At 49.5% G+C, this 18,097-nt stretch overlaps 1 protein-coding gene across 2 annotated transcripts; it reads left to right on the top strand.

Moving 5' to 3' along the window:
- The first annotated feature begins 1,045 nt into the window (after nucleotides 1-1,045).
- On the top strand, nucleotides 1,046-17,921 carry LOC131393104 (ral guanine nucleotide dissociation stimulator-like). 2 transcript variants are annotated; one of them, XR_009215863.1, is made up of 6 exons: nucleotides 1,046-1,130; nucleotides 11,280-11,386; nucleotides 12,962-13,301; nucleotides 13,798-13,867; nucleotides 15,417-15,488; nucleotides 15,932-16,460. XR_009215863.1 is itself a non-coding variant. In XM_058523541.1 (6 exons), exons 3-6 carry the CDS (start codon nucleotides 13,152-13,154, stop codon nucleotides 17,882-17,884), a joined length of 321 nt encoding a protein of 106 aa, XP_058379524.1. In that variant the 5' UTR covers nucleotides 1,046-1,130; nucleotides 11,280-11,386; nucleotides 12,962-13,151; the 3' UTR covers nucleotides 17,885-17,921. The 2 variants fall into 2 exon arrangements, 1 of the variants encoding a protein (XP_058379524.1); XM_058523541.1 differs by lacking the exon at nucleotides 13,798-13,867 and adding an exon at nucleotides 17,861-17,921 and having other exon boundaries at nucleotides 15,932-16,006.
- The last annotated feature ends 176 nt before the right edge of the window (nucleotides 17,922-18,097 follow it).

Genomic DNA, 18,097 nt, shown 5'->3' on the forward strand with positions numbered 1-18,097 from the left:
CAAGTGATAGCAATATGTAGTACTATATGGACCTTATATTCCCTATTGGCAAGTTCCATGATGTTAAGGACCAAATGAGTTCGTTCTTTCATCCTCTACAGCACCTACCTCGGCGTGTAACAAATACTAGATGCTCCAAAAGTGAAGACGTGAATTGTATTTGAGGTATAGAAATTGAATGCACAAGGAAATGAAGGTATGTTAAAAACGTAAACGCAATTAATGTAAAGGGTTCTTGGCATGTCATTTGCATATCTTCAGTTACTTCTGTGTAATTAGTTGCTAGGTGCTTTAATGACCTGGCCTTTCCCTTGCCCTCTTCAGAGCGCGCAGTTTGGAGGACCGCACGTTACAGCCCTCAGCACTCGGGGCTCCTGACCAGCGGGCTATTCGGACGGTCCGAGGGGTTGCCCGCGGCACAGCGGGCACATTCCAGTGCTGCCTCGCTGCTGGAGGTGACGGGCCAACAGCCCAAGACAGCAGCGCACAGGAAGAGGGGCGCGCCCGGCCCTCGGGAAGGCTCACCCGGACACCCCGCGGTGCACCGCGAAGGTGAGCGCCCCCACGCCTGGGTCGTGGGCCTGGGCGGAGAGGTGGAGCCCGGCCGAGGCTCCGGATGAGTCCCTGTCACCTCCGAGGCAGGTGCGGCGGGGCGGGGAGGGCCGCAGCCCCGCGGAGCCCCTCCCGGCCGCCTCCTCCGGGCGGGCACTGACCTTGCCGCGGGGGCCGGGCGGGAGCAGTCCGGGCGCCACGGAGCCGGGCGCGTGCGGGGGCGCCCGTGGGCACGCGGACCTCCAGCTCGTCCGAGCCGGCCGCCGCGCCCGCGCCCCTCAGCGCCGCACTCCCGCGCGCGGCCGCCAGCCGAGGGGCCCGGGCCGCGCCTCGAGGCGCAGGGGCGGGGCGCGGGGGCGCGCGGAGGTCGCCGGGCGGGCGCATGCGCCGCAGCCGCGCGGCGGGGGCGGGGAGCGTGGGTGTGCTCGGGGCGCGCGCCGCCTCAGCCTGCCGCCCGCGCGGACCGCTGCCGGCGCTCGGCCTCAGCGCGCCGGCTCCCGAGCGGCCCTGCGCGGTGCGCGGCCCGCGGTGTGGAGTCCGCCAGCCCCGGAGCCGCGTCCCGCACCCTGACGGCCCCGGTAAGCGGGGGCGGGAGCGGCGGGGAGCCGGCAGGCGCCCTGAGGGGCGGGCCTGCGGGCAGCGCTCTGAGGTGTGTTGTGTGGGAGCAGCCTCCGCGGTGGTCCCTGTGTAAGTGGACGGACCTCGAGTGTCCTGCCTCTCCCCCTTGGGGGAGTCCCGGAGGCGGTGGGGCCTCCGCCCCCGTGGCAGACCCCTGTGTGGATGGAGACCCCCAGGGCGCTCTCTGCGTTTGCGGGCGGCCCAGCGTGGAGGGCACCGTCCCCGAGAGACCCACTGTGTAACTGCGGGAGGGAAGGGGGGGTCTCGAGCTGTCTCAGTGGAAACCCGTTTGGGAACGTAGGGGAGCCTCAGGAGCCTGCGTGGGGGCATGGACCGCACCCACAGAGGACCCCTGTAGGAGAGGGCCTTAGACTGTGCCCTGGAGCTGCCTGGGAGGGGATCCTGCCGTGGGATCCAGGCCAGGGAAACTTCCCGTATGCCCGGAGGACTTCCTTTGGCCTTGATCTCTTTTAGGGCGCAGTGTGCCCCAACTTGTGTCCCTCCAACGCGGTCGAGAGGCAGGGGCCCTGTGGGGCCGCTGCCTCTGTCCATTGCTCCCGTTCGGATTTTTGTGCTCCGTGGGAGCCCAGTTGGCTCCAAGCTGGATTTCAGTGGAGGCGGGAACTTCTGTAGGAGCACAAGACACGAGGAAGGGGAGGACCAGTGAGGCCTCTGAAGCAAAGAAAGGAGATTTGAGCCCCTGGGCCTGACCTTCAGGAAGAAGCCGTAAGAGCAGGTGGCCAACTGACTGGAGCAGGTCCTGTCAAGAACGGCCTCTAAAGGAAGGAAGAAAGGACAGTAGGATTATTGAGCACCCACGTGCCAAGGACTGGACCAGCGATGTTTCACATCTCATATAATCCTCACAACAGCCTCACGAAATTCTCTCACGCACTTGAGACTCAGGGAGGTTTAACAGCCTGCCCAAGGTCACAATCAGGGATCATTAAATCTGTTTTTCCAAGTTTTTTTGGGAAAAAGTATCAAGGAGAGGCAGAAGCAAGAGTGTATGTATATTTGTTAATAAGTTGCACTGAGGTACCAAGCATAGGGCTTTGCAATAGTATACGCTCAGTAAATGTGCTGATTAAATAGGTGGATGAGGACAGTTTAATTAGGGATGAGACTGCTGCAGGAACTGATTTCCACTGAATCCCCAGATTTGGGAGCGTGGCTTCCTTCACTGGCAACCCCGCTAACCATGCCTCTGGGTGGACTTAATTGGGTCTGGGAGAGGCCTCTGGGTGTGGTCTTTGACCGGACTTGCTCTGGAGAACTAAAGGAACCCGTCAGAGGATGGAGTGTTCTGAGACCACCCTCCCTGCTGCAGAGTCCTTGAGAAAGGAAGGAGAGACAGGATCACTTTTAGGAAGCACGATCCACAGTGTCTTTGTAGCCATCTGACTACATGCACCAGCAGACATTGCTCCACAGTTACCACTTAGGACACTTCTGCCCAGCAGTGCCTCTGAATGACGAGGAGGAGAGTGGGAAAGGTGCAGAGCCAGGGAAGGCTTATTGGGAGTGTGTTGTCTGGGGAGTGCAAAGGGTCTGCGCCTGACATAGCGATGCACCCTCATCTCGTCCCCTCGGCTGTGGTAACGCTTCATTCCACCTGAATCCCATGGGTGTGAATTTGGGACCAAGGATAGACTCTGGTTTCTTGTCCACAAATGGAGTGCTGAGGGAGTGAAGCAGTGGAATTCACCACAGAGTCATTCTGGGAGAGTTTTCCTGTTGCCCTGCCTCCCTTCTTCCACACAGCCAAACCTAGTGACCTCCTCCTTTAATAGAAGTGGCTTCCTTGGGCTCCTAGGGTTACAGAGTGAGAAGAGAGATCAGGCTTGTGAGAAAACAGAACCTGGTTTACCAATTGCTGGCTTTTCTTTTTAACTTGATGGCTGCCTGAAACATGGGTGTGGCACCTCAGGCACAGCTCAATGGAGTAAATTCTGACAAACGTTTATATTGGTTAAGCACCTCCTCCCCATTACAGAGCTGTTTATAATCCCCTTTCAGGTCAAACCCCTCTCATCAGCTTAACACAGTAAAATAAAGAAAGATATATATATATTTTTAAGGAAAATCAGAAGGAGCAAGCCTGCAAATATGATCTTTGCTCCAATTCAGAGATTTGTCATTGGGGTTTTATTCCTAAACTGGTCTTTTCACTGAGGGTTCTTGGTGTCACAGTCACTCATAAGCCTGGACAAATTGCTAGGTGGCTCCAGGTGCTCCCCAAATATTAGACCTTGGATATCACCTCCTTGGTGTCCAGCATTAAGATTACAAAAATCCTAAGAATACTAACTCTCCCCTAATCACAACATGAGTCTGCAAATCAAATCATTCCAGAATGGGTGTGAAGGATGTCACCAGGTAGCCTTAATCCTCTCAAATAATGCTCTCTCCAAAGGGAAATAAAAGGGGAGAATGGCTCACCCAGTTTCACTTGAGTCTACACAAATGTGTCTGGATTTTTCAGCCTTTAATCTTGCACATCTTCTCTGACCACGTTATTATGGTTTTCTTCCTCCTACATTTGCCATCTTCTTGACAGTGCTTCCTTTTCCTTGAACACGAATAGTGGGACCTTCCCTGGCCCGTTTCCCACACTCCCTGTATTTTTTTCCAGTACACCTGTTCCTAAGTGGATCATATTTATGCAAATAGTTTCCTTTCTCTTCAGCTACAGAATCTATTATCTTCCAGTCCCACATGCTCTTCTCCAGCAGTGCTCTTGGTTTCTGCTATCTTCATTTCCCAAAGTGATTTATTCATTTCTGATGGGGATATCATTATCCACTCCACCGCTCAATCTTAATGACAAAGTTCTGACAGGAATTGCTTACCAGCTTTGGACCAAGAAACCAAGACCATCGGTGTCCGGCTGGAGACATGATTATTTTTTCATTATAACATCCCCCTCAGTCCTCCTCCTCTTCCAGCAATCCCCTCAGGGACCCACATACATTTACTAAGTGCTACCTACTTGCCAGGCACTATGCTGGATAAATATGAGAGTTCCTTGCCCTTGAGGAGTCACATAGAATCAGTCTGCATTTCTCTAATCATTTACTATAAAGAGTAAGAAAAGAAAGGGGAAAGTTACAGCTTTATAGAGTGTCCACAGGAATCAATGTAGAGTATGCCTTTTCCCAGGCATCACTGAACCGCAACTGCTGTCCAGTGCTGCCTCTGGCAGCCACATTCTCAGCCCTCCTGCCATTGCCCTGCGAAAATTGCTTTTGCCCATGTGCTTTGAGTGAACTGGCCACACTCTTGGCTTCCTATGATAATAATGACAGTACCTTATATTTGGATATCATGTTACAGTTGACAAAGCCCTTTTCCATACATGATCTTTATTTGGTTTTGAGAAATGTTTCATCGTACTGGGGTCTTCTCACTAAAACAACAGTGTATATGCTGGCTTGGCGCTGTCATCACTGTGGCCCGGATTAGTTTCCTGTCAGGGAGCCACACCACCCGTCTGGTTGTCATACTTTGGTAGCTGTGTGTTATTGTGATGCTGAAAGCTATGCCACTGGGACTTGAAATACCAGCAGGGTCACCCATGGTGGACATGTTTCAGCAGAGCATCCAGACTAAGACTAGGAAGAAGGACCTGGCCACCCACTTCCGAAAAAATTGGCCATGAAAACCCTATGAATAGCAGCAGACCATCATCTGATATAGCGGAAGGTGAGAGAATAGTACAAAAAGACCGAGCAGGGTTCTGCTCTGCTGTCCACAGGGTAGCTAGGAGTCGGACTTCACTGAAGGGCACTAACAACAAAATCAGGTTTATGGGTCTCTCAGAGGGAAAGCCCCAGTGATTCACTACAGTCGCCACCTACCAGCTCTTAGGCTAAGGAGAGGAGTTTCGTCTTAGTCGAAAGACCAAGGAGTGTACTCACTGGTCAGCCCAGGGCCTTGTGAGGGCTATCCTGCTACCGGGACTCAGAAATCGAATTCTCTGGGCTATTTTTTTTTCTCCCTGAAATCCAAAGACGTATTCCCTTCTAAGCAAATATTTTTAGCGTACCATCTCAAAACAGTTCTTTGGGCTGATTCTTATGTGAAGGCACGAGTTCCCTGCCTGTTTCTTCCCTGCACCTAGCTGGCTTCATACCATCTAAGCCATGATGGAGTCCCCAGAAAGCTCCATGCCTTGGCCTGTTCTTTAACCTCTTCCTGGAATGCCTCTTTTTTTTCCTTATCCACTGGGGTAACTCCCACTCATATTTCAAAATTTAGCCCAAGCAACACCTTTTTTTTTTTTTGATCCTACACTTATGCCCCCTACACACACACATACACTGCATTCTTACAGGCTGAGTGAGGTTCCATTTGTTCATTCTACCAACAGTTATTAAGCACGTGATTTGTGCCTGATACATAGTAGGCTGCACTCAGCAAATGTTTGTAGAATCAACAAGCAAGTCGCGATAATTATGGTATAATAAGTGCATTAAATGGGGGCGAATCTGCTTCTGCGGCGCAGAGCAGAGAACAGGGGGTGCCTCTCCATCTTGCTGAAAAGCTCTGCTTGCTCAGTGCGGTCACACCAGCCAGTTGCTGATGGTGTTCCTTAACTGTCGCTCTGCTTCTGTGGGAGGTTAGCACTGTAGCTTTTCATGAAGACTCGTTGCAGGGCCTCTGAGGCTAAAGGTCATTCCATAGTTTTGTCCTCATGTATATTAGAGCTTTGTGAGCTTCCAGTAAATATTAAACAACAGCAGCACCTTCCTCTTGGCTCATTCTCTTGAGCTGAGTCCAGGAAGACCGTTTTACGCAGTCTTTAGCCCTTCTGCTCCTTGGAAACCCCAAAAGAGCCCAGTGCAGTTGGTGTGACTATGTCTTCCTGGGCTGACAGAAGCCAGTGCTGCCGTGCTGGATAAACAGCAGAGAATGGAGGAAGACAGGGAGGTGCCAGGTAAACCCCCTTCAGGGTCTGTAGACATTAAAGACTAAGAGTAGTCTGTAGGCTACTGCCGGGCAACAGAACTGACAAGGAACAAGCTCCAAGAGCACTGTGGTGAGGAACTGGATTCCTAAAGGAACACCAGTCACTGGAGAACAGCTGGACCATTTTGGGCTTGAATTTCCTCATGGACCAGCAGAGGGTAAGGAGACTCCTTTTGATGGTTTTTGTTTAAAGTCTCATGATTGATGTTGATGTGCACAGTCAGCTTAGGATCTATGCTGAGCATTCTGCGTTTTTTAGACCCTGGTTCTGCTGGTTTTCCATATCCTTGTGGCTGATCACCTTCTATGTTAGGTGTGTGGCTTTCTTTGAGGCTCTCAGACAGTCTTTCAGGCACATGCTTTCTGAAGCCAATTGTCAACCACCTTGAAATTTTTCACCCGTAGGTGCAGATGCTGCTTGTGCTAAATTTCTGCAGCCCAAACCCAGGAAGGAGAGGATACATTTTCAAGCTTCCTACACATGCCCTTAGGGCAGTTGCCCTCCTGTGGGCCAGGCCACAGTGCCACAGGACCTGTCATAAATGCAGGGACTATTGACTTTGGTAATATTAGTCTCTCTTTTCTTATCCTTGTGGTTGTGGAAACTGGCTAAATTCCGGAATTCTGTAGCTCTCCCCTGTGGTCGAAGGAATCACCCATAACTGCTGTCTGGTTACCTGTTCTCATCCCTGCTAGCCCTGAATTACCAGTCAGGGTCCACCTCTGGGGAAACAGAGTAGATGTGATGAGATGAGCTGGTGACTGTGTAGTTTCTAGAAATGAGTTATGAAGATTTGGTCTGATCAGTCTCTCTGCCCAACTTTGAGGAAGAAAAAGGGTACTGACACCATGATCTCAAACTTTTTATTTCCCAGTAATCTCTGCAACATTCCTTCAACAAAGATCTATAGAACACATGCTCTGTGGAAGGCAGTGGGAACCATCTAGGTTTTTCTCCCTCTTGATCTCAGTGAAATACTGGGATTCATTTTTCCACCTGCTCATCCCAGTCTCTGGTTGTTTTCCTCTGTTCCCCATCTCAGAGGTTTTCTTTGCCTTAATCCTGCCTAGGGAAGCTCATAACCTCCAAGCAATCACTTTAGTTGCTTTGGAGCCTTTTCGACACAGCTGCCATTCCCACGTCAAGAGTCAGATGAAAGCAAGTAAATGTACTTCACATTTAGCATGCCGAATGAGGAGACTCCTGCCTGTTAGGAGGGGTGCTCCCCATGCTCATCGCAGCTATGAATCCTTATAGAGAGCTTGGGAAGAGGTTCCCTAGCTGCCTTCCCCTTCCTTCTTTCTCCACCAGCTCCTGCTGTGGAGCAACCCCTCCTCTTACTTCCACTGCTTTGCCCTTATACATAATCTCACTGTGTTGTAAGCATGTACTCTGCAGAGAATGGGTGTCTTGCACACACACATTCCAAGCTGCCCACATATGTCTTACTGCCTGACAAACACATCTAGACAGGCTTCTCTTACCCGAAGGGAGATTCTGGTTGTCATGTGTTTTCATTTCCTCCAGCTCATATAGTCGGACGGTCCTATTCTAGCTGCTTGTCCCTCTCTTATTCACCGCCACCTGCTCCTGCCCTCTGAGGTTTTTACCGTGTTCCCTAGATGCCACAAAGTCTCTGACAGTCACATTATTCTTGGGACAATGTCTTTTTATCCCTCCTTCATCCTTGTTAGGGCAGCAGAAAACCCCAATTCCACCCAACAGCCAAAGAAGTAGTCATTAGACATATTTTGTGGGATCTTTGCATCTTGATTTCCTTTTAACTCACTCTTCTTCCTAGGACTTCTCCCAGCAGAGGAGAGGCCAGGTTTTTCTCTCTAGGCACTTGTTTTTGCCCATTACTAATCACTACCACTTGTTTCTCTAGAAATTATAGCTGATTTTGTTAATTTTTCTAACACCCCACGTGCACATCCTGGATATTTCAGGACACTTGCTTTTAATCAAGGTGTCCTTTATATCCAGGTTTGATCCTCTCCATTAAGCATTAAGGGTTTTAGCCTCACTCTTGAAACCTACTTCTGTTGTGTCCTCACAGTTTATATCAACAGCAAAGCCATGTTGATTCTAAATGACTTGTGGTCTTCTTTGGATTTTGATAGTTTCTTTTTAATGGTTCTTCTCTACATTTTCTGCCCTTATGGGCATAAAGTAGCCTAGAAAATTAACCATCTCAGGTAAAAGGAATAGCAATACTCCAAGATCCAGTGGTCAGGACTGGAAAGTGGTTTTTTATTTGTTTATGTTTGTTTGTTTTGCTAGTGGATGTCATCTTCAGTCTTCATGGAACTTCCTTTAAGGATGAACTCCCAAAACCACTGCAATGACATGACTGACAACTGAGATAGCTTAGTAGTGATTCTGGTTATCCTTCAGAGGCTGATGGTTGTGGCAGGACTACAGTGTGTTGGGAGATGCCTGTGGTTAGTTTGCTGATACACTATTAATGAGTCAGTTCACTTACAGAGTAACCCTCCTAGTTGGCTGGCCTTTGTTCAGAACTCTTATTACATTATCTGAAAAAAGCCAATAAGAACCAAATGCATGCCATTGATTTTCCTCCAGTGAATCATTCTTGAAAAAGTGAATTTTGTATGGTTATTCCAGGTCTCCAAATAAGTGTTTCTCAACGTTTTTCCCCAACCCATGCCTTCTTGCTGATAAACATAAATGTCTTATAAGTGCTCCCTAAAACTTCTAATACAACTTGTGGGAGGGGGTGCCCCAACTATTTGGAGAGCTGGCACCTTCTGTATATACCTAGGAACCTCGAGGATACTGTCAAACTGTGCTGTTTTGTAGTCCATGTTACAAAAAAAAGGTGATGGCTTTTAATATTTGCTTTCCAGATATAAATGTATGTTATAATTGATATGCTTTTTCAGTCCACTATTTCTCTCCTCCTCCTGGAGTTCTGATTCATACCTTGCCACCTGCCCCAGGATCCACCTGATTGCTCTGATCTTTGTGTTCCTATTGCACTAAAAGTTTTTTTCTCTTTTTATTATAGCATGAATATATCACAAGTTATTCAATAATTCTCCTCTTGAGGTTATTTCCACCTTTTTATCACTGTAAAGAAATGCTCCAATAAATATATTTTTACATATGCCCACAGGTCAAAGAGGATCAGCCTCTCATATAGAGGAGGGTTTTCTTCAGTCAAAGGTATATTAGTAGCTGTCCATCTCTGCTAGACCTTCCAACCACACAGACTCTAAGAGAAGCTTGAGAATTCCATTCTTGCATCACTCCAGTCAAGGGGAAAGCTTACCTTATACCCTGCAATGCTGTCCTTGTCTTTTAGAGGTAACCATCTTTAAATCAAAAGACAAGATGTAGTTCTCTAATCAAAAATGTAAAATGATCCGGGGCCGGCCCGGTGGCGCAAGCGGTTAAGTGCGCGCGCTCCGCTGCGGCGGCCCGGGGTTCGCTGGTTCGGATCCCGGGCGCGCACCGACGCACTGCTTGGTAAGCCATGCTGTGGCGGCGTCCCATATAAAGTGGAGGAAGATGGGCACAGATGTTAGCCCAGGGCCGTCTTCCTCAGCAAAAAAAAAAAAAAAAAGAGGAGGATTGGCGGATGTTAGCTCAGGGCTGATCTCCTCACAAAAAAAAAAAAATGTAAAATGATCCTAAGGCTGTGTTTTTCAAATTGCAGGTCCAGACCCACAAGGAAGTCCTGAAATCATTTTAGGGAGTCACTGTCAGGATTGTTCTAATGAAACAGGAGAGAGAGGATAGGAAATATCAGGGAGCATCACATGTAGTAAATGTAGGATTGTTTCCCAAAACGTTGGGTTCAGTTATAGATCTATGAACACGTGTTTATTACTGTGTGACAGGGTCACGTCGTAAACTCTGTTTCTTATGGGTCACAGTCAAGAAATCTGAAAAACTTACCATGGAAGGTTTCTGAGGAAAACACTGTGGCCTTGGAAATAGTAATTGATCGTGAGGAAGGTCCGCAGTGAAGGGTTGTGTGTTGGTTTTGCATTTTCCCTCTTGCTGTGCCTGTTCCTCTCACTAAGCTGTGGACTTGTTTTCCCACCTAACCATAGAGCACAGCTGGTGCTCTTGAGGCGTGTGGGCACTGTCTGGGGACTATAGGCTCAGCGTCTTCAAGAGCCCCCTGGGTCCACAGCCTCAGCAAAAGCTCAAACATACACACTCTGTCCTCTCCACCCCAGCCCCACCCCGATCCAGGCTGCATACCTTCCTTAGGTCACATGGACTTTTAAAAGAACATGAGCATTCTAAATGCTTAAGACTACATACTCCAGGCACACTCATTAACAGATAGACAACTGAAGCCTGAAGCCTAAAGCAGTAAAGCAACATGTTCTGGGTCACAGCAGATCCAGAACTAAAACAAGTCACCAGGTTGCCAGCTCTAGGATTTTTTTATTACGTAATTAATGTGCAATGTAAAAAAATTAGAAAATACAGATCAACAAAAAGATGGAAAAATATGTATGCGTTCTTAGAAAAATTAGATCATAACGAGCATTTTTGTGACTTGCTTTTTTCATTAATATGTTCATATATTTTGAACATCTTTTCATATCAATAAGTAGACTTCTACCTCAATATTTTTCATATTGTTTGGTCTTCCATCGCACCATAATTTAACCATTCCCCAGTTGTCCAATATTTGTTTGCAATCAGGGATAAAAAGGACTTTTTAATCACAGTTTATTATTATTCGTCCACTGGGTTATGAACACCTTAAGTGATTTCCCGAATTTGATCAATAAACCTTTCCTCAATAAATCTCCTTTGCCATTGCTCTTTAAAAGACAGTTACTTATTCAAAGTGAATATTCCTTAGTCATATACTTTAATTTTACAAATGGGGAGAGGGGATCTTTCCTTTCTTATCAGTTTTTAAATTCAAAAATATGGATTGGGTTTCTGTGGTAACAATTGATAGCAGGGCAAGCACCCAGGCAGTGTAGGAATTTGCAGCACTGTAGTGCATACGAGAGCTGTTTCTGGAAAGATGATGTGGCTATCATCAGATATTATGTGTATTAAAGCTTTATTGAAAAATCAAAAAGACTTCTCCACAATTAATTAATTGGGAAATGTTTATTACTTGTCTGTTCTCTTCCAGACACATTGCTAGGCAGTGCAGATAGGCACTGTCCAGGGTAAAAACAATCTAATGGAGGAAACTGACATTGATCAGATAATCATCCTATCAAATATGTAATGACAAAGGTAAGTGCTCTGGAGCAGAAGAACATCGTGCTGTGAGCACTCCGAGTTGGACTGGGGAGTCAGCAGTGACTTCCCCGAGGAACCGGTCCTTGAGCTGAGCTCTGACAGATGAATAGGCACTAATCCCATGGGAAGGAATGTTCAAAGGTCCCCAAAATAGAGGAAGCATGGCAGACAAAGACTGAAAGGAGGCCATTGTGGTTGGAACACAGAGTAAAGAAGGGAGGCCAGGCCAGCAGGGCCTCACAGGCTGTGGTAAACAGACTGATTTGGAGGACTTTATGCTGAAAGCTGTAGAAAGCCATTGAAGAGTTGTAAGCAGGGGATAACGTAACACCTGAATGTCCCAGAGACATCTTTAATTCAACATGTACAAAACCCAATTTCATTGTCCCTCTTTCTTATTTCCCAATTCCTGTAAATGGCACTACCATTCTTCTAGTTAGTCGATTTAGAACTGCCCTCTCAATAAGTCAGAGAAAGACTGAAGGAAATACTGTATGATTTCACTTATATGTGGAATCTGAAAACATTGAACTCATAGAAACAGAGTTAGAATGATGGTTGCCAGGCGCTGAGGGGTGGGGAAAGTGGGGAGATGTTGGTTAAAGGGGACAAACGTTCAGTTATAAGATGAATAAGTTCTGGGGATCTGAGGTACAGCATGGTGACCATAGTTAACAAAACTGTACCGTAGACTTGGAAGTTACTATGAGAATAGGGCTTTAATGTTCTCACCATAACAACAAAAAAATGGTAATTATGTGAGGCGAGGGATGTGCTAACGAACCTTACTTTGTAAGCATTTCATAATAGATATGTGTATCAAATCTTCATGTCATATATCATAAACTTATACAATGTTTTATGTCAGTTATAAAGCTGAGAAACAACTATAGTCATGTGTTGCCTAGCAACTGGTATATGCTTTGAAAAACGTGTCATTAGGCAATTTTGTCATTGTGCAAACATCATAGCGTGTACTTACACAAACCTAGATGGTATAGCCTAAAACACACCTAGGCTGTATGATACTGATCACGTGGGACCACTGTCATATATGCCGTCCATCATTGACTGAAACGTCATTATGCCATTTGTATTTCTACGGAAATTTTGAAATCAGATAGTGTCCACCAGATATCTGCTTATATTTTATAAGCTTATATCTGCACAATATTTTATTGTGATTATATGAATCTATAGATCAATTTGGGGAGAAGTGATATCTTAACAATACCTAGCAAAACAAACAAACACAAACACCTAAAAAGCAAAACAAAACATAAAAAAGAAAGAAATGATATACTGAGAATAAATATTTGCAATCCCTTACAAAGGGGCTCACATCCCCGATATATAAAGAGCTCCTAGAAATTGATAAGAAAAAGAACACAGTAGAAAAATTGGCAAAAGACATGAACTCACAGTTCACAGAAAAAGATATATGAATAGCCTTAAATATAGGAAAATATGCTCAACCTCAGTCATAATATGACAAAATTGTGAAATTTAAAAGTTTGACAATACATTCTAAAGCTGGGGGAGAAATAAAAGTGATTTCCTCCTCTCTAGACTCTTCAGGCCCACCATATCCAGTGCCCTGTGGACCCGCCTGATTGCATTGGCGGTGCCCGCAGGGCTGCAGAGGACTTGGGCACTCAGAGGTGGAAGGTGGAGAGGATGGCAAAGAACTCACATCCTGAGCAGAGCCGTTGATCCAGTGCACACGCGTGCACAGCGAGGCGAGGCTCAGCCAGAGCAGATGGGGCTCCAGCTCCCCACCTCACAGCTCATCGTCTTCCCTTCTGCAGGAGTGCTGAATCCTCAGGAACTTCTCACTACACACCATCCTCTCTGCTCTGCAGAGCACCTCCATTCACTGTCTGAAAAAGACACGAGGAGAAGTTTCCAGGTGGGTAGTCCTCTTTCCATTGGAGCACCAGGGTGGATGAGAAATCTGCCGTAGGGCTGGCATTGCCCCCTCTTTCAGCTGGGATCTCTCTGGAGGCAGTGAACCCTGGGGACAGGGACTGGGCTGGGGTCTCTAAGCCTCCCTAGGACCTTAGGCCACCAGTTCTGCTTCAGGAATCAGTTTCCTTAAGCATCAGAGACTGGGTTGAGCCAAATTGGAGAGTTTCAAGTGTTTACTTTATAGCAACAAACTCTGTGTCCAGTTGAAACCCAAACTGGTCAAACAGAGCTGCTCAGAAGAAATGCAAATGGAGGCCCCAAGTGACCAACATGAAGGCTCCCTTCCCCAGGCCCACGGAGCCCTTTGAGGAACCCAGTGGAAACCCTCATCCGAACAGTTTGGATCTTTTGGGTTCTCAAATAAAAGGAATTTGTACTCACACCCCTCCCATAATTCCAAAATTTCTCCTTCCTTCTTTCCTTTCCCCTCCCCTCAGGAAGTGCTCCCGAAAGTGTCAAAAGCTGTGCAGCAAAGACAGTTCACTGAGCAGGGAGCTGCTCATCAAGGTAGAGTGGAGACTGGAGGTCTGGAAAGAGAGGAGGGGTGGGAGGGGAAGGGCGAATAGGCAAGATGTGGTTTTGTTTCTTATTAAGTATCTTTGAGAAATTCCAGTCTTGTCTAGATGAACAGGAAGAGGGATCTGTTTGATCCATGAGCAGGTGAAAGGGGAGGTTGAGGGGCAGTTGAAGGGGGGAGGCCCTGGTAATTGGATAGAGTGGTGGTGCCTGGGCTGTTCCAGGAAGGGTTGCTGAGCTGGCAGAATCAGCAGGTGTCTGGCTTCCATGCTGGTCCATCCTGCTAGCACTTAGCTTCCTCCAGGCTGTTGGGGTGGGTAGGGGTTCCTTTCTTTCCTCAATCAGTCCAGCCTGTCCCCAGGAGTCCAGGCCCCTGCTGCTCCTCCTATCTTCACTGCATCTCCAAGGGGAGGGCACCCTGCCTGCCCTAGGGATGGGCACTGTAGGGGAATCCCACAGGCGAGGTGGACAAAGGGGCTGCCTCGGCTTGGGTCCAAATGGCTGGACCGGGGACAGGTATGTGTGCGTTCTGGAACTTCCTACTCTGCCCCTGTAGCAGTCACTGCTGATCAGTCGCAGTTGGGATTCTCACCTGGGTGTCTAGTTGGCAATGACACACGCCCTAGATTTTATGAGTCTGGGGAACTGATGGATTCTTAGTGGGTCCTTTCTGAATGAAGTCAGAAGCTTCGTGTGCAAGAGGAAACAAAGTGTTCGCAGCCTGTGCCCTGGTCACCCCCTACCCTGTCAGTCGTGATGGCTCTCAGGAGTCCCCTTCCTGAGTACATGAAGAAAGTGCTATTCAGGGGAACGTCCTGAGGGGCACCTTGGGGAGGTGAAGCCTTTGGCATGGCCTCGGGCCCAGCCTGGGGGGGGCAGAGACTCCCATGGGGCTGGGACAGCAGGAGCCTCTCAATCAACCTCCCGAGACACCCCATCCCTCTCCATCCATGGCTCAGCCAGACTGGGGGCTTGGACACTCACTGAGAGCCCAGAGGACAGGACTCTGGTCAGTGGTGGGGCTGGGGTGGGGTGAAGGCAGCTGGGATAGGGCCTCTGGCTAGAGCGGGGAGCAGCCTCCTCTGTGGCCTCTGAGCAAGTCACTGCCCCTCTTTGGGCGTCTGTCTCCTCATCTGGAAAATGAAGGGTGATGATCCTGTGGTGCAGGCCTCACAGGGTGGTGGTGAGGTACAAGGGAAGAAAGGAATGTGCTGGAGGGGAGGGGGTGTGAGGGGAGAACAGTGATGATAGTAATATGGCATTGAGTCCTCAGGAGGCCCTGTGAGGTAGGTGGAGTTCTCACACTTTCCAGATGAGGAAATAGGCCCAGGGAGGCCAGGCCACAGGCCTATGACCACACACCGGTGGGTGTTGAAGCTGGGACTGTTCTAGAATCAGAGGACGCTGAAGGGCAGAGAAGTTGGTACCAGCTGACTGGGATCAGATGTCCAGGGTCCGAGGTTAGGGGTCCTGGGGGGAAATGGGGGGAAATGGGGTGATGGGGGTATGGCCTCACTGACCCTGTCCTTGACCCTGGCAGGAGGGGCCTTCCAAGTCTGCCATCCGGGAGATGCTACCCCAGAGAGCCCACAAGAAGTGGCAGCAGGCGCAGGTGAGTGTGGCTGTGGGGGAGGGGCTCTAGGGTCAGAGGCGAGGGGGCTTCCCCCTCCCAGCTGCAGCTCTCCAAACCAAGAGAGGAGGGCCCTTCCTCCTCCAGCCCTGCCTCCTGTTTCCACAGTGCCTGAAATCTTCCATTAGAAGTGACCAGGAGGAGGGCCTGGAAGAGCTGGGTGCAGGATGGATTTGGGGGTGGGGAGAGGCCAGAGACCACATACCCTCTGATTTGCAGGCCCTGGGAGGTGATTAGGAGTCTGCTGTTCTTAGAGGGTGGGGGGGGTGGGGGGGAATTGAGGGGAGGCTGCTAAGGGTCCTAGGCTGCTCCATGTGGGAATCCTGGGGTGGGCCAGGAGGCTGAGGGTGAGGAGTTTTCAGGGGAGGGTCCGTGGAGGCACCTGAGAGTGGGGGCTCATCACCGCTCCCACCCCGATGGCACAGGGTGTTGTCCTTTTCCTTGGCACATTCCTCACTGACCTAGTGATGCTGGACACTGTGATGCAGGATTATCTGGAGGTGAGTGAGCCTGGGGGCAGAGCAGGGGGGCCAGGATCCTGAGGCTTGGGAGGAGAGAGCTCCCGTACTGAGCCCTGAGCTCTCAGCACTTGGCAAACCTCCTGTCCTGAGAGCCTCTCAGCCACCCTGTGAGTGAAAGGAGGCTCTGCATAAGACACCCGTCCCAGTTCCCCAGGCTGGTGAAGCAGCAGAGCCGCCTGACTGCAAAGCTGCAGGAGGTTTTGTTGGGGCTGGAGTCAGCCTCTCCCCCAGACGGTACCCATGGAGAGGAGAGACGTTGGCTTGCTTCAAGTCAGACAGCACAGAAGTGGCCGAGCAGTCTCTTCCTGCCTGAGGCCTCAGTCTCCCCATCTGTCATCAGAGAGGGTTGGGCTGGAAGATCCCTGAGCCTCAGCTCCCATGTCCCCCCAGCTCTGAAGCCCAGAGCCTGGCCTAGGTCCAAGCCTGTTTTCTGTGTGTGCTGCCCCCCTTGAGGGATCTGGTGGTAGTGCAACATGAGAAGACCTGAGGATGAGGGGCTAGTTATGGGCTGGGGGCTCTTTCTGAAGGACTTTGGCTGCCTGCCTCTCAGGAGAATCGGATCAACCTCCAGAAAAGGACTAAGGTGAGCAGCTGTGGCACTCACTGCAGGGGAGGGTAGGGCAGTGGAAATCAGAGACCCGCTGGGCAGGACCCTCCCTGCTCCATCCCCTACGTCTTACATTTATTGGGAGAGTTTGGTGACAGAGAAGTGGGAAACGCACTGGATTGGCGGGTGAGGGAAAGGGGCTGGCATCAAGGACAGCTTCCTGGAGGAGGGGCTATTTACACCCATCCGTGAGAACAGGTTGGACCTGGATGGAATTGGAGGGAAGGAGGGTTCTCATCTGAGCAAAGACCCAGGACCGAGCCCTTCCTCACTCCTTACCCCAACAAGGCCCCTGCAGCATCCCCCACCCAGGCCCTGTCTGCATTTTCTGTCCTTCCCTCTGCCCCGGGAATACAAAGTCGTGAGAGAGATTCTGCTGCTCCAGGTGGCTGCAAATCATTGCATCCAAGCCCGAGGAGCGACTTGGGGCCTGGTCCAGGACATGGAGCAGCTCAGCAAGAATGAGAGGTGAGGCCAGGCAGGAGCTGGGTGGGGGCAGGTGCAGACCCTGCCCTCATGGCCACCTCTCCTAGTTTTCTCAGTTTCTAAAAGCAGAATGACAAAGCTTAGTTGTGGAGTGTTAAGAGACATAAGTATGGCAGACACACCTAGCAACACGACTGGTTTACAGGAGGTACTCAGTAACGATTACTGAGTTGCAGTGGCTCTGGGACTTGTGAGGTGGACAGGGATTTCTCTCACCCTGTTGGTGGAGCCTTCTGGCTCTTGCACAGGCTTCATGAGTGACTTGGAATGGTCAGATTTTGTACAGGTTCCAGGCCCTCAGAGACTTGAGGCTTAGCTGTGAAGAATTTGGGTCAGTACTGGGCCCTCTGTACAACAAGAGATGTCCAGGCCTCCCAGCCTGGCATCGGGGCCTAAGGAGGAATGGTCTAAGCAGCCCCCAGTGCCCTGCACTGCAAACACCAGAGGGCTCATCCTCCTCAAACAGGCGTGGACCTTTCCGGCTCCCACACCTCTGCTCTTGTTGTCCCCCACCTAGAATGCCTGCCCACCCCATCTCTGCCTCCTCAGACAGGCAGCTGTCCCAGGTGATCCTCCCTTGTCAGAGGGAATCTGTGCATCTTCTTTGTGACCAAGACCCTGGTCAGTTTGGATCTGTCCCTCTTCCCAGTGGCCCTGGCAGGGAGAGCTCACTGTGTGCCGGCTCACTCTCCCAGATTGGAGGCTGGGATCATGGATTTCCTTCTCTCCCACCACCGTAGGGCCTGGAAAGGAGGAAGCAATGAGGACCCCGTTGGATTAAGGCCACACTTTCTTCCCAAGAAAAACTGCGTCAAACGGTTAAACTCTCCTCATATAGAAATTTTACCACCTTCTTCAGTGGCACAAAGTTCTGTCCTGTGGTCAAACTAACTGCTTCTCGCCATGGAAGTCCCCAGGCTGCCTCCTAACCATGGATAGTGGAGCTCATTATTGGGCAAAGTCTGTTCAACAGAAAT

Source organism: Diceros bicornis, chromosome 28, assembly GCF_020826845.1.
Source record: "Diceros bicornis minor isolate mBicDic1 chromosome 28, mDicBic1.mat.cur, whole genome shotgun sequence".
NCBI classification, from domain to species: domain Eukaryota; kingdom Metazoa; phylum Chordata; class Mammalia; order Perissodactyla; family Rhinocerotidae; genus Diceros; species Diceros bicornis.

Bases quoted from the DNA above. Each gene is read 5' to 3' on its own strand.
- LOC131393104 (XM_058523541.1), top strand. From the start codon at position 13,152: ATGGGGCTCCAGCTCCCCACCTCACAGCTCATCGTCTTCCCTTCTGCA. The intron at 13,302-15,416 runs GTGGGTAGTCCT...TGACCCTGGCAG, and splicing joins ACACGAGGAGAAGTTTCCAG to GAGGGGCCTTCCAAGTCTGC. The intron at 16,007-17,860 runs GTGAGTGAGCCT...CCACCACCGTAG, and splicing joins TGATGCAGGATTATCTGGAG to GGCCTGGAAAGGAGGAAGCA.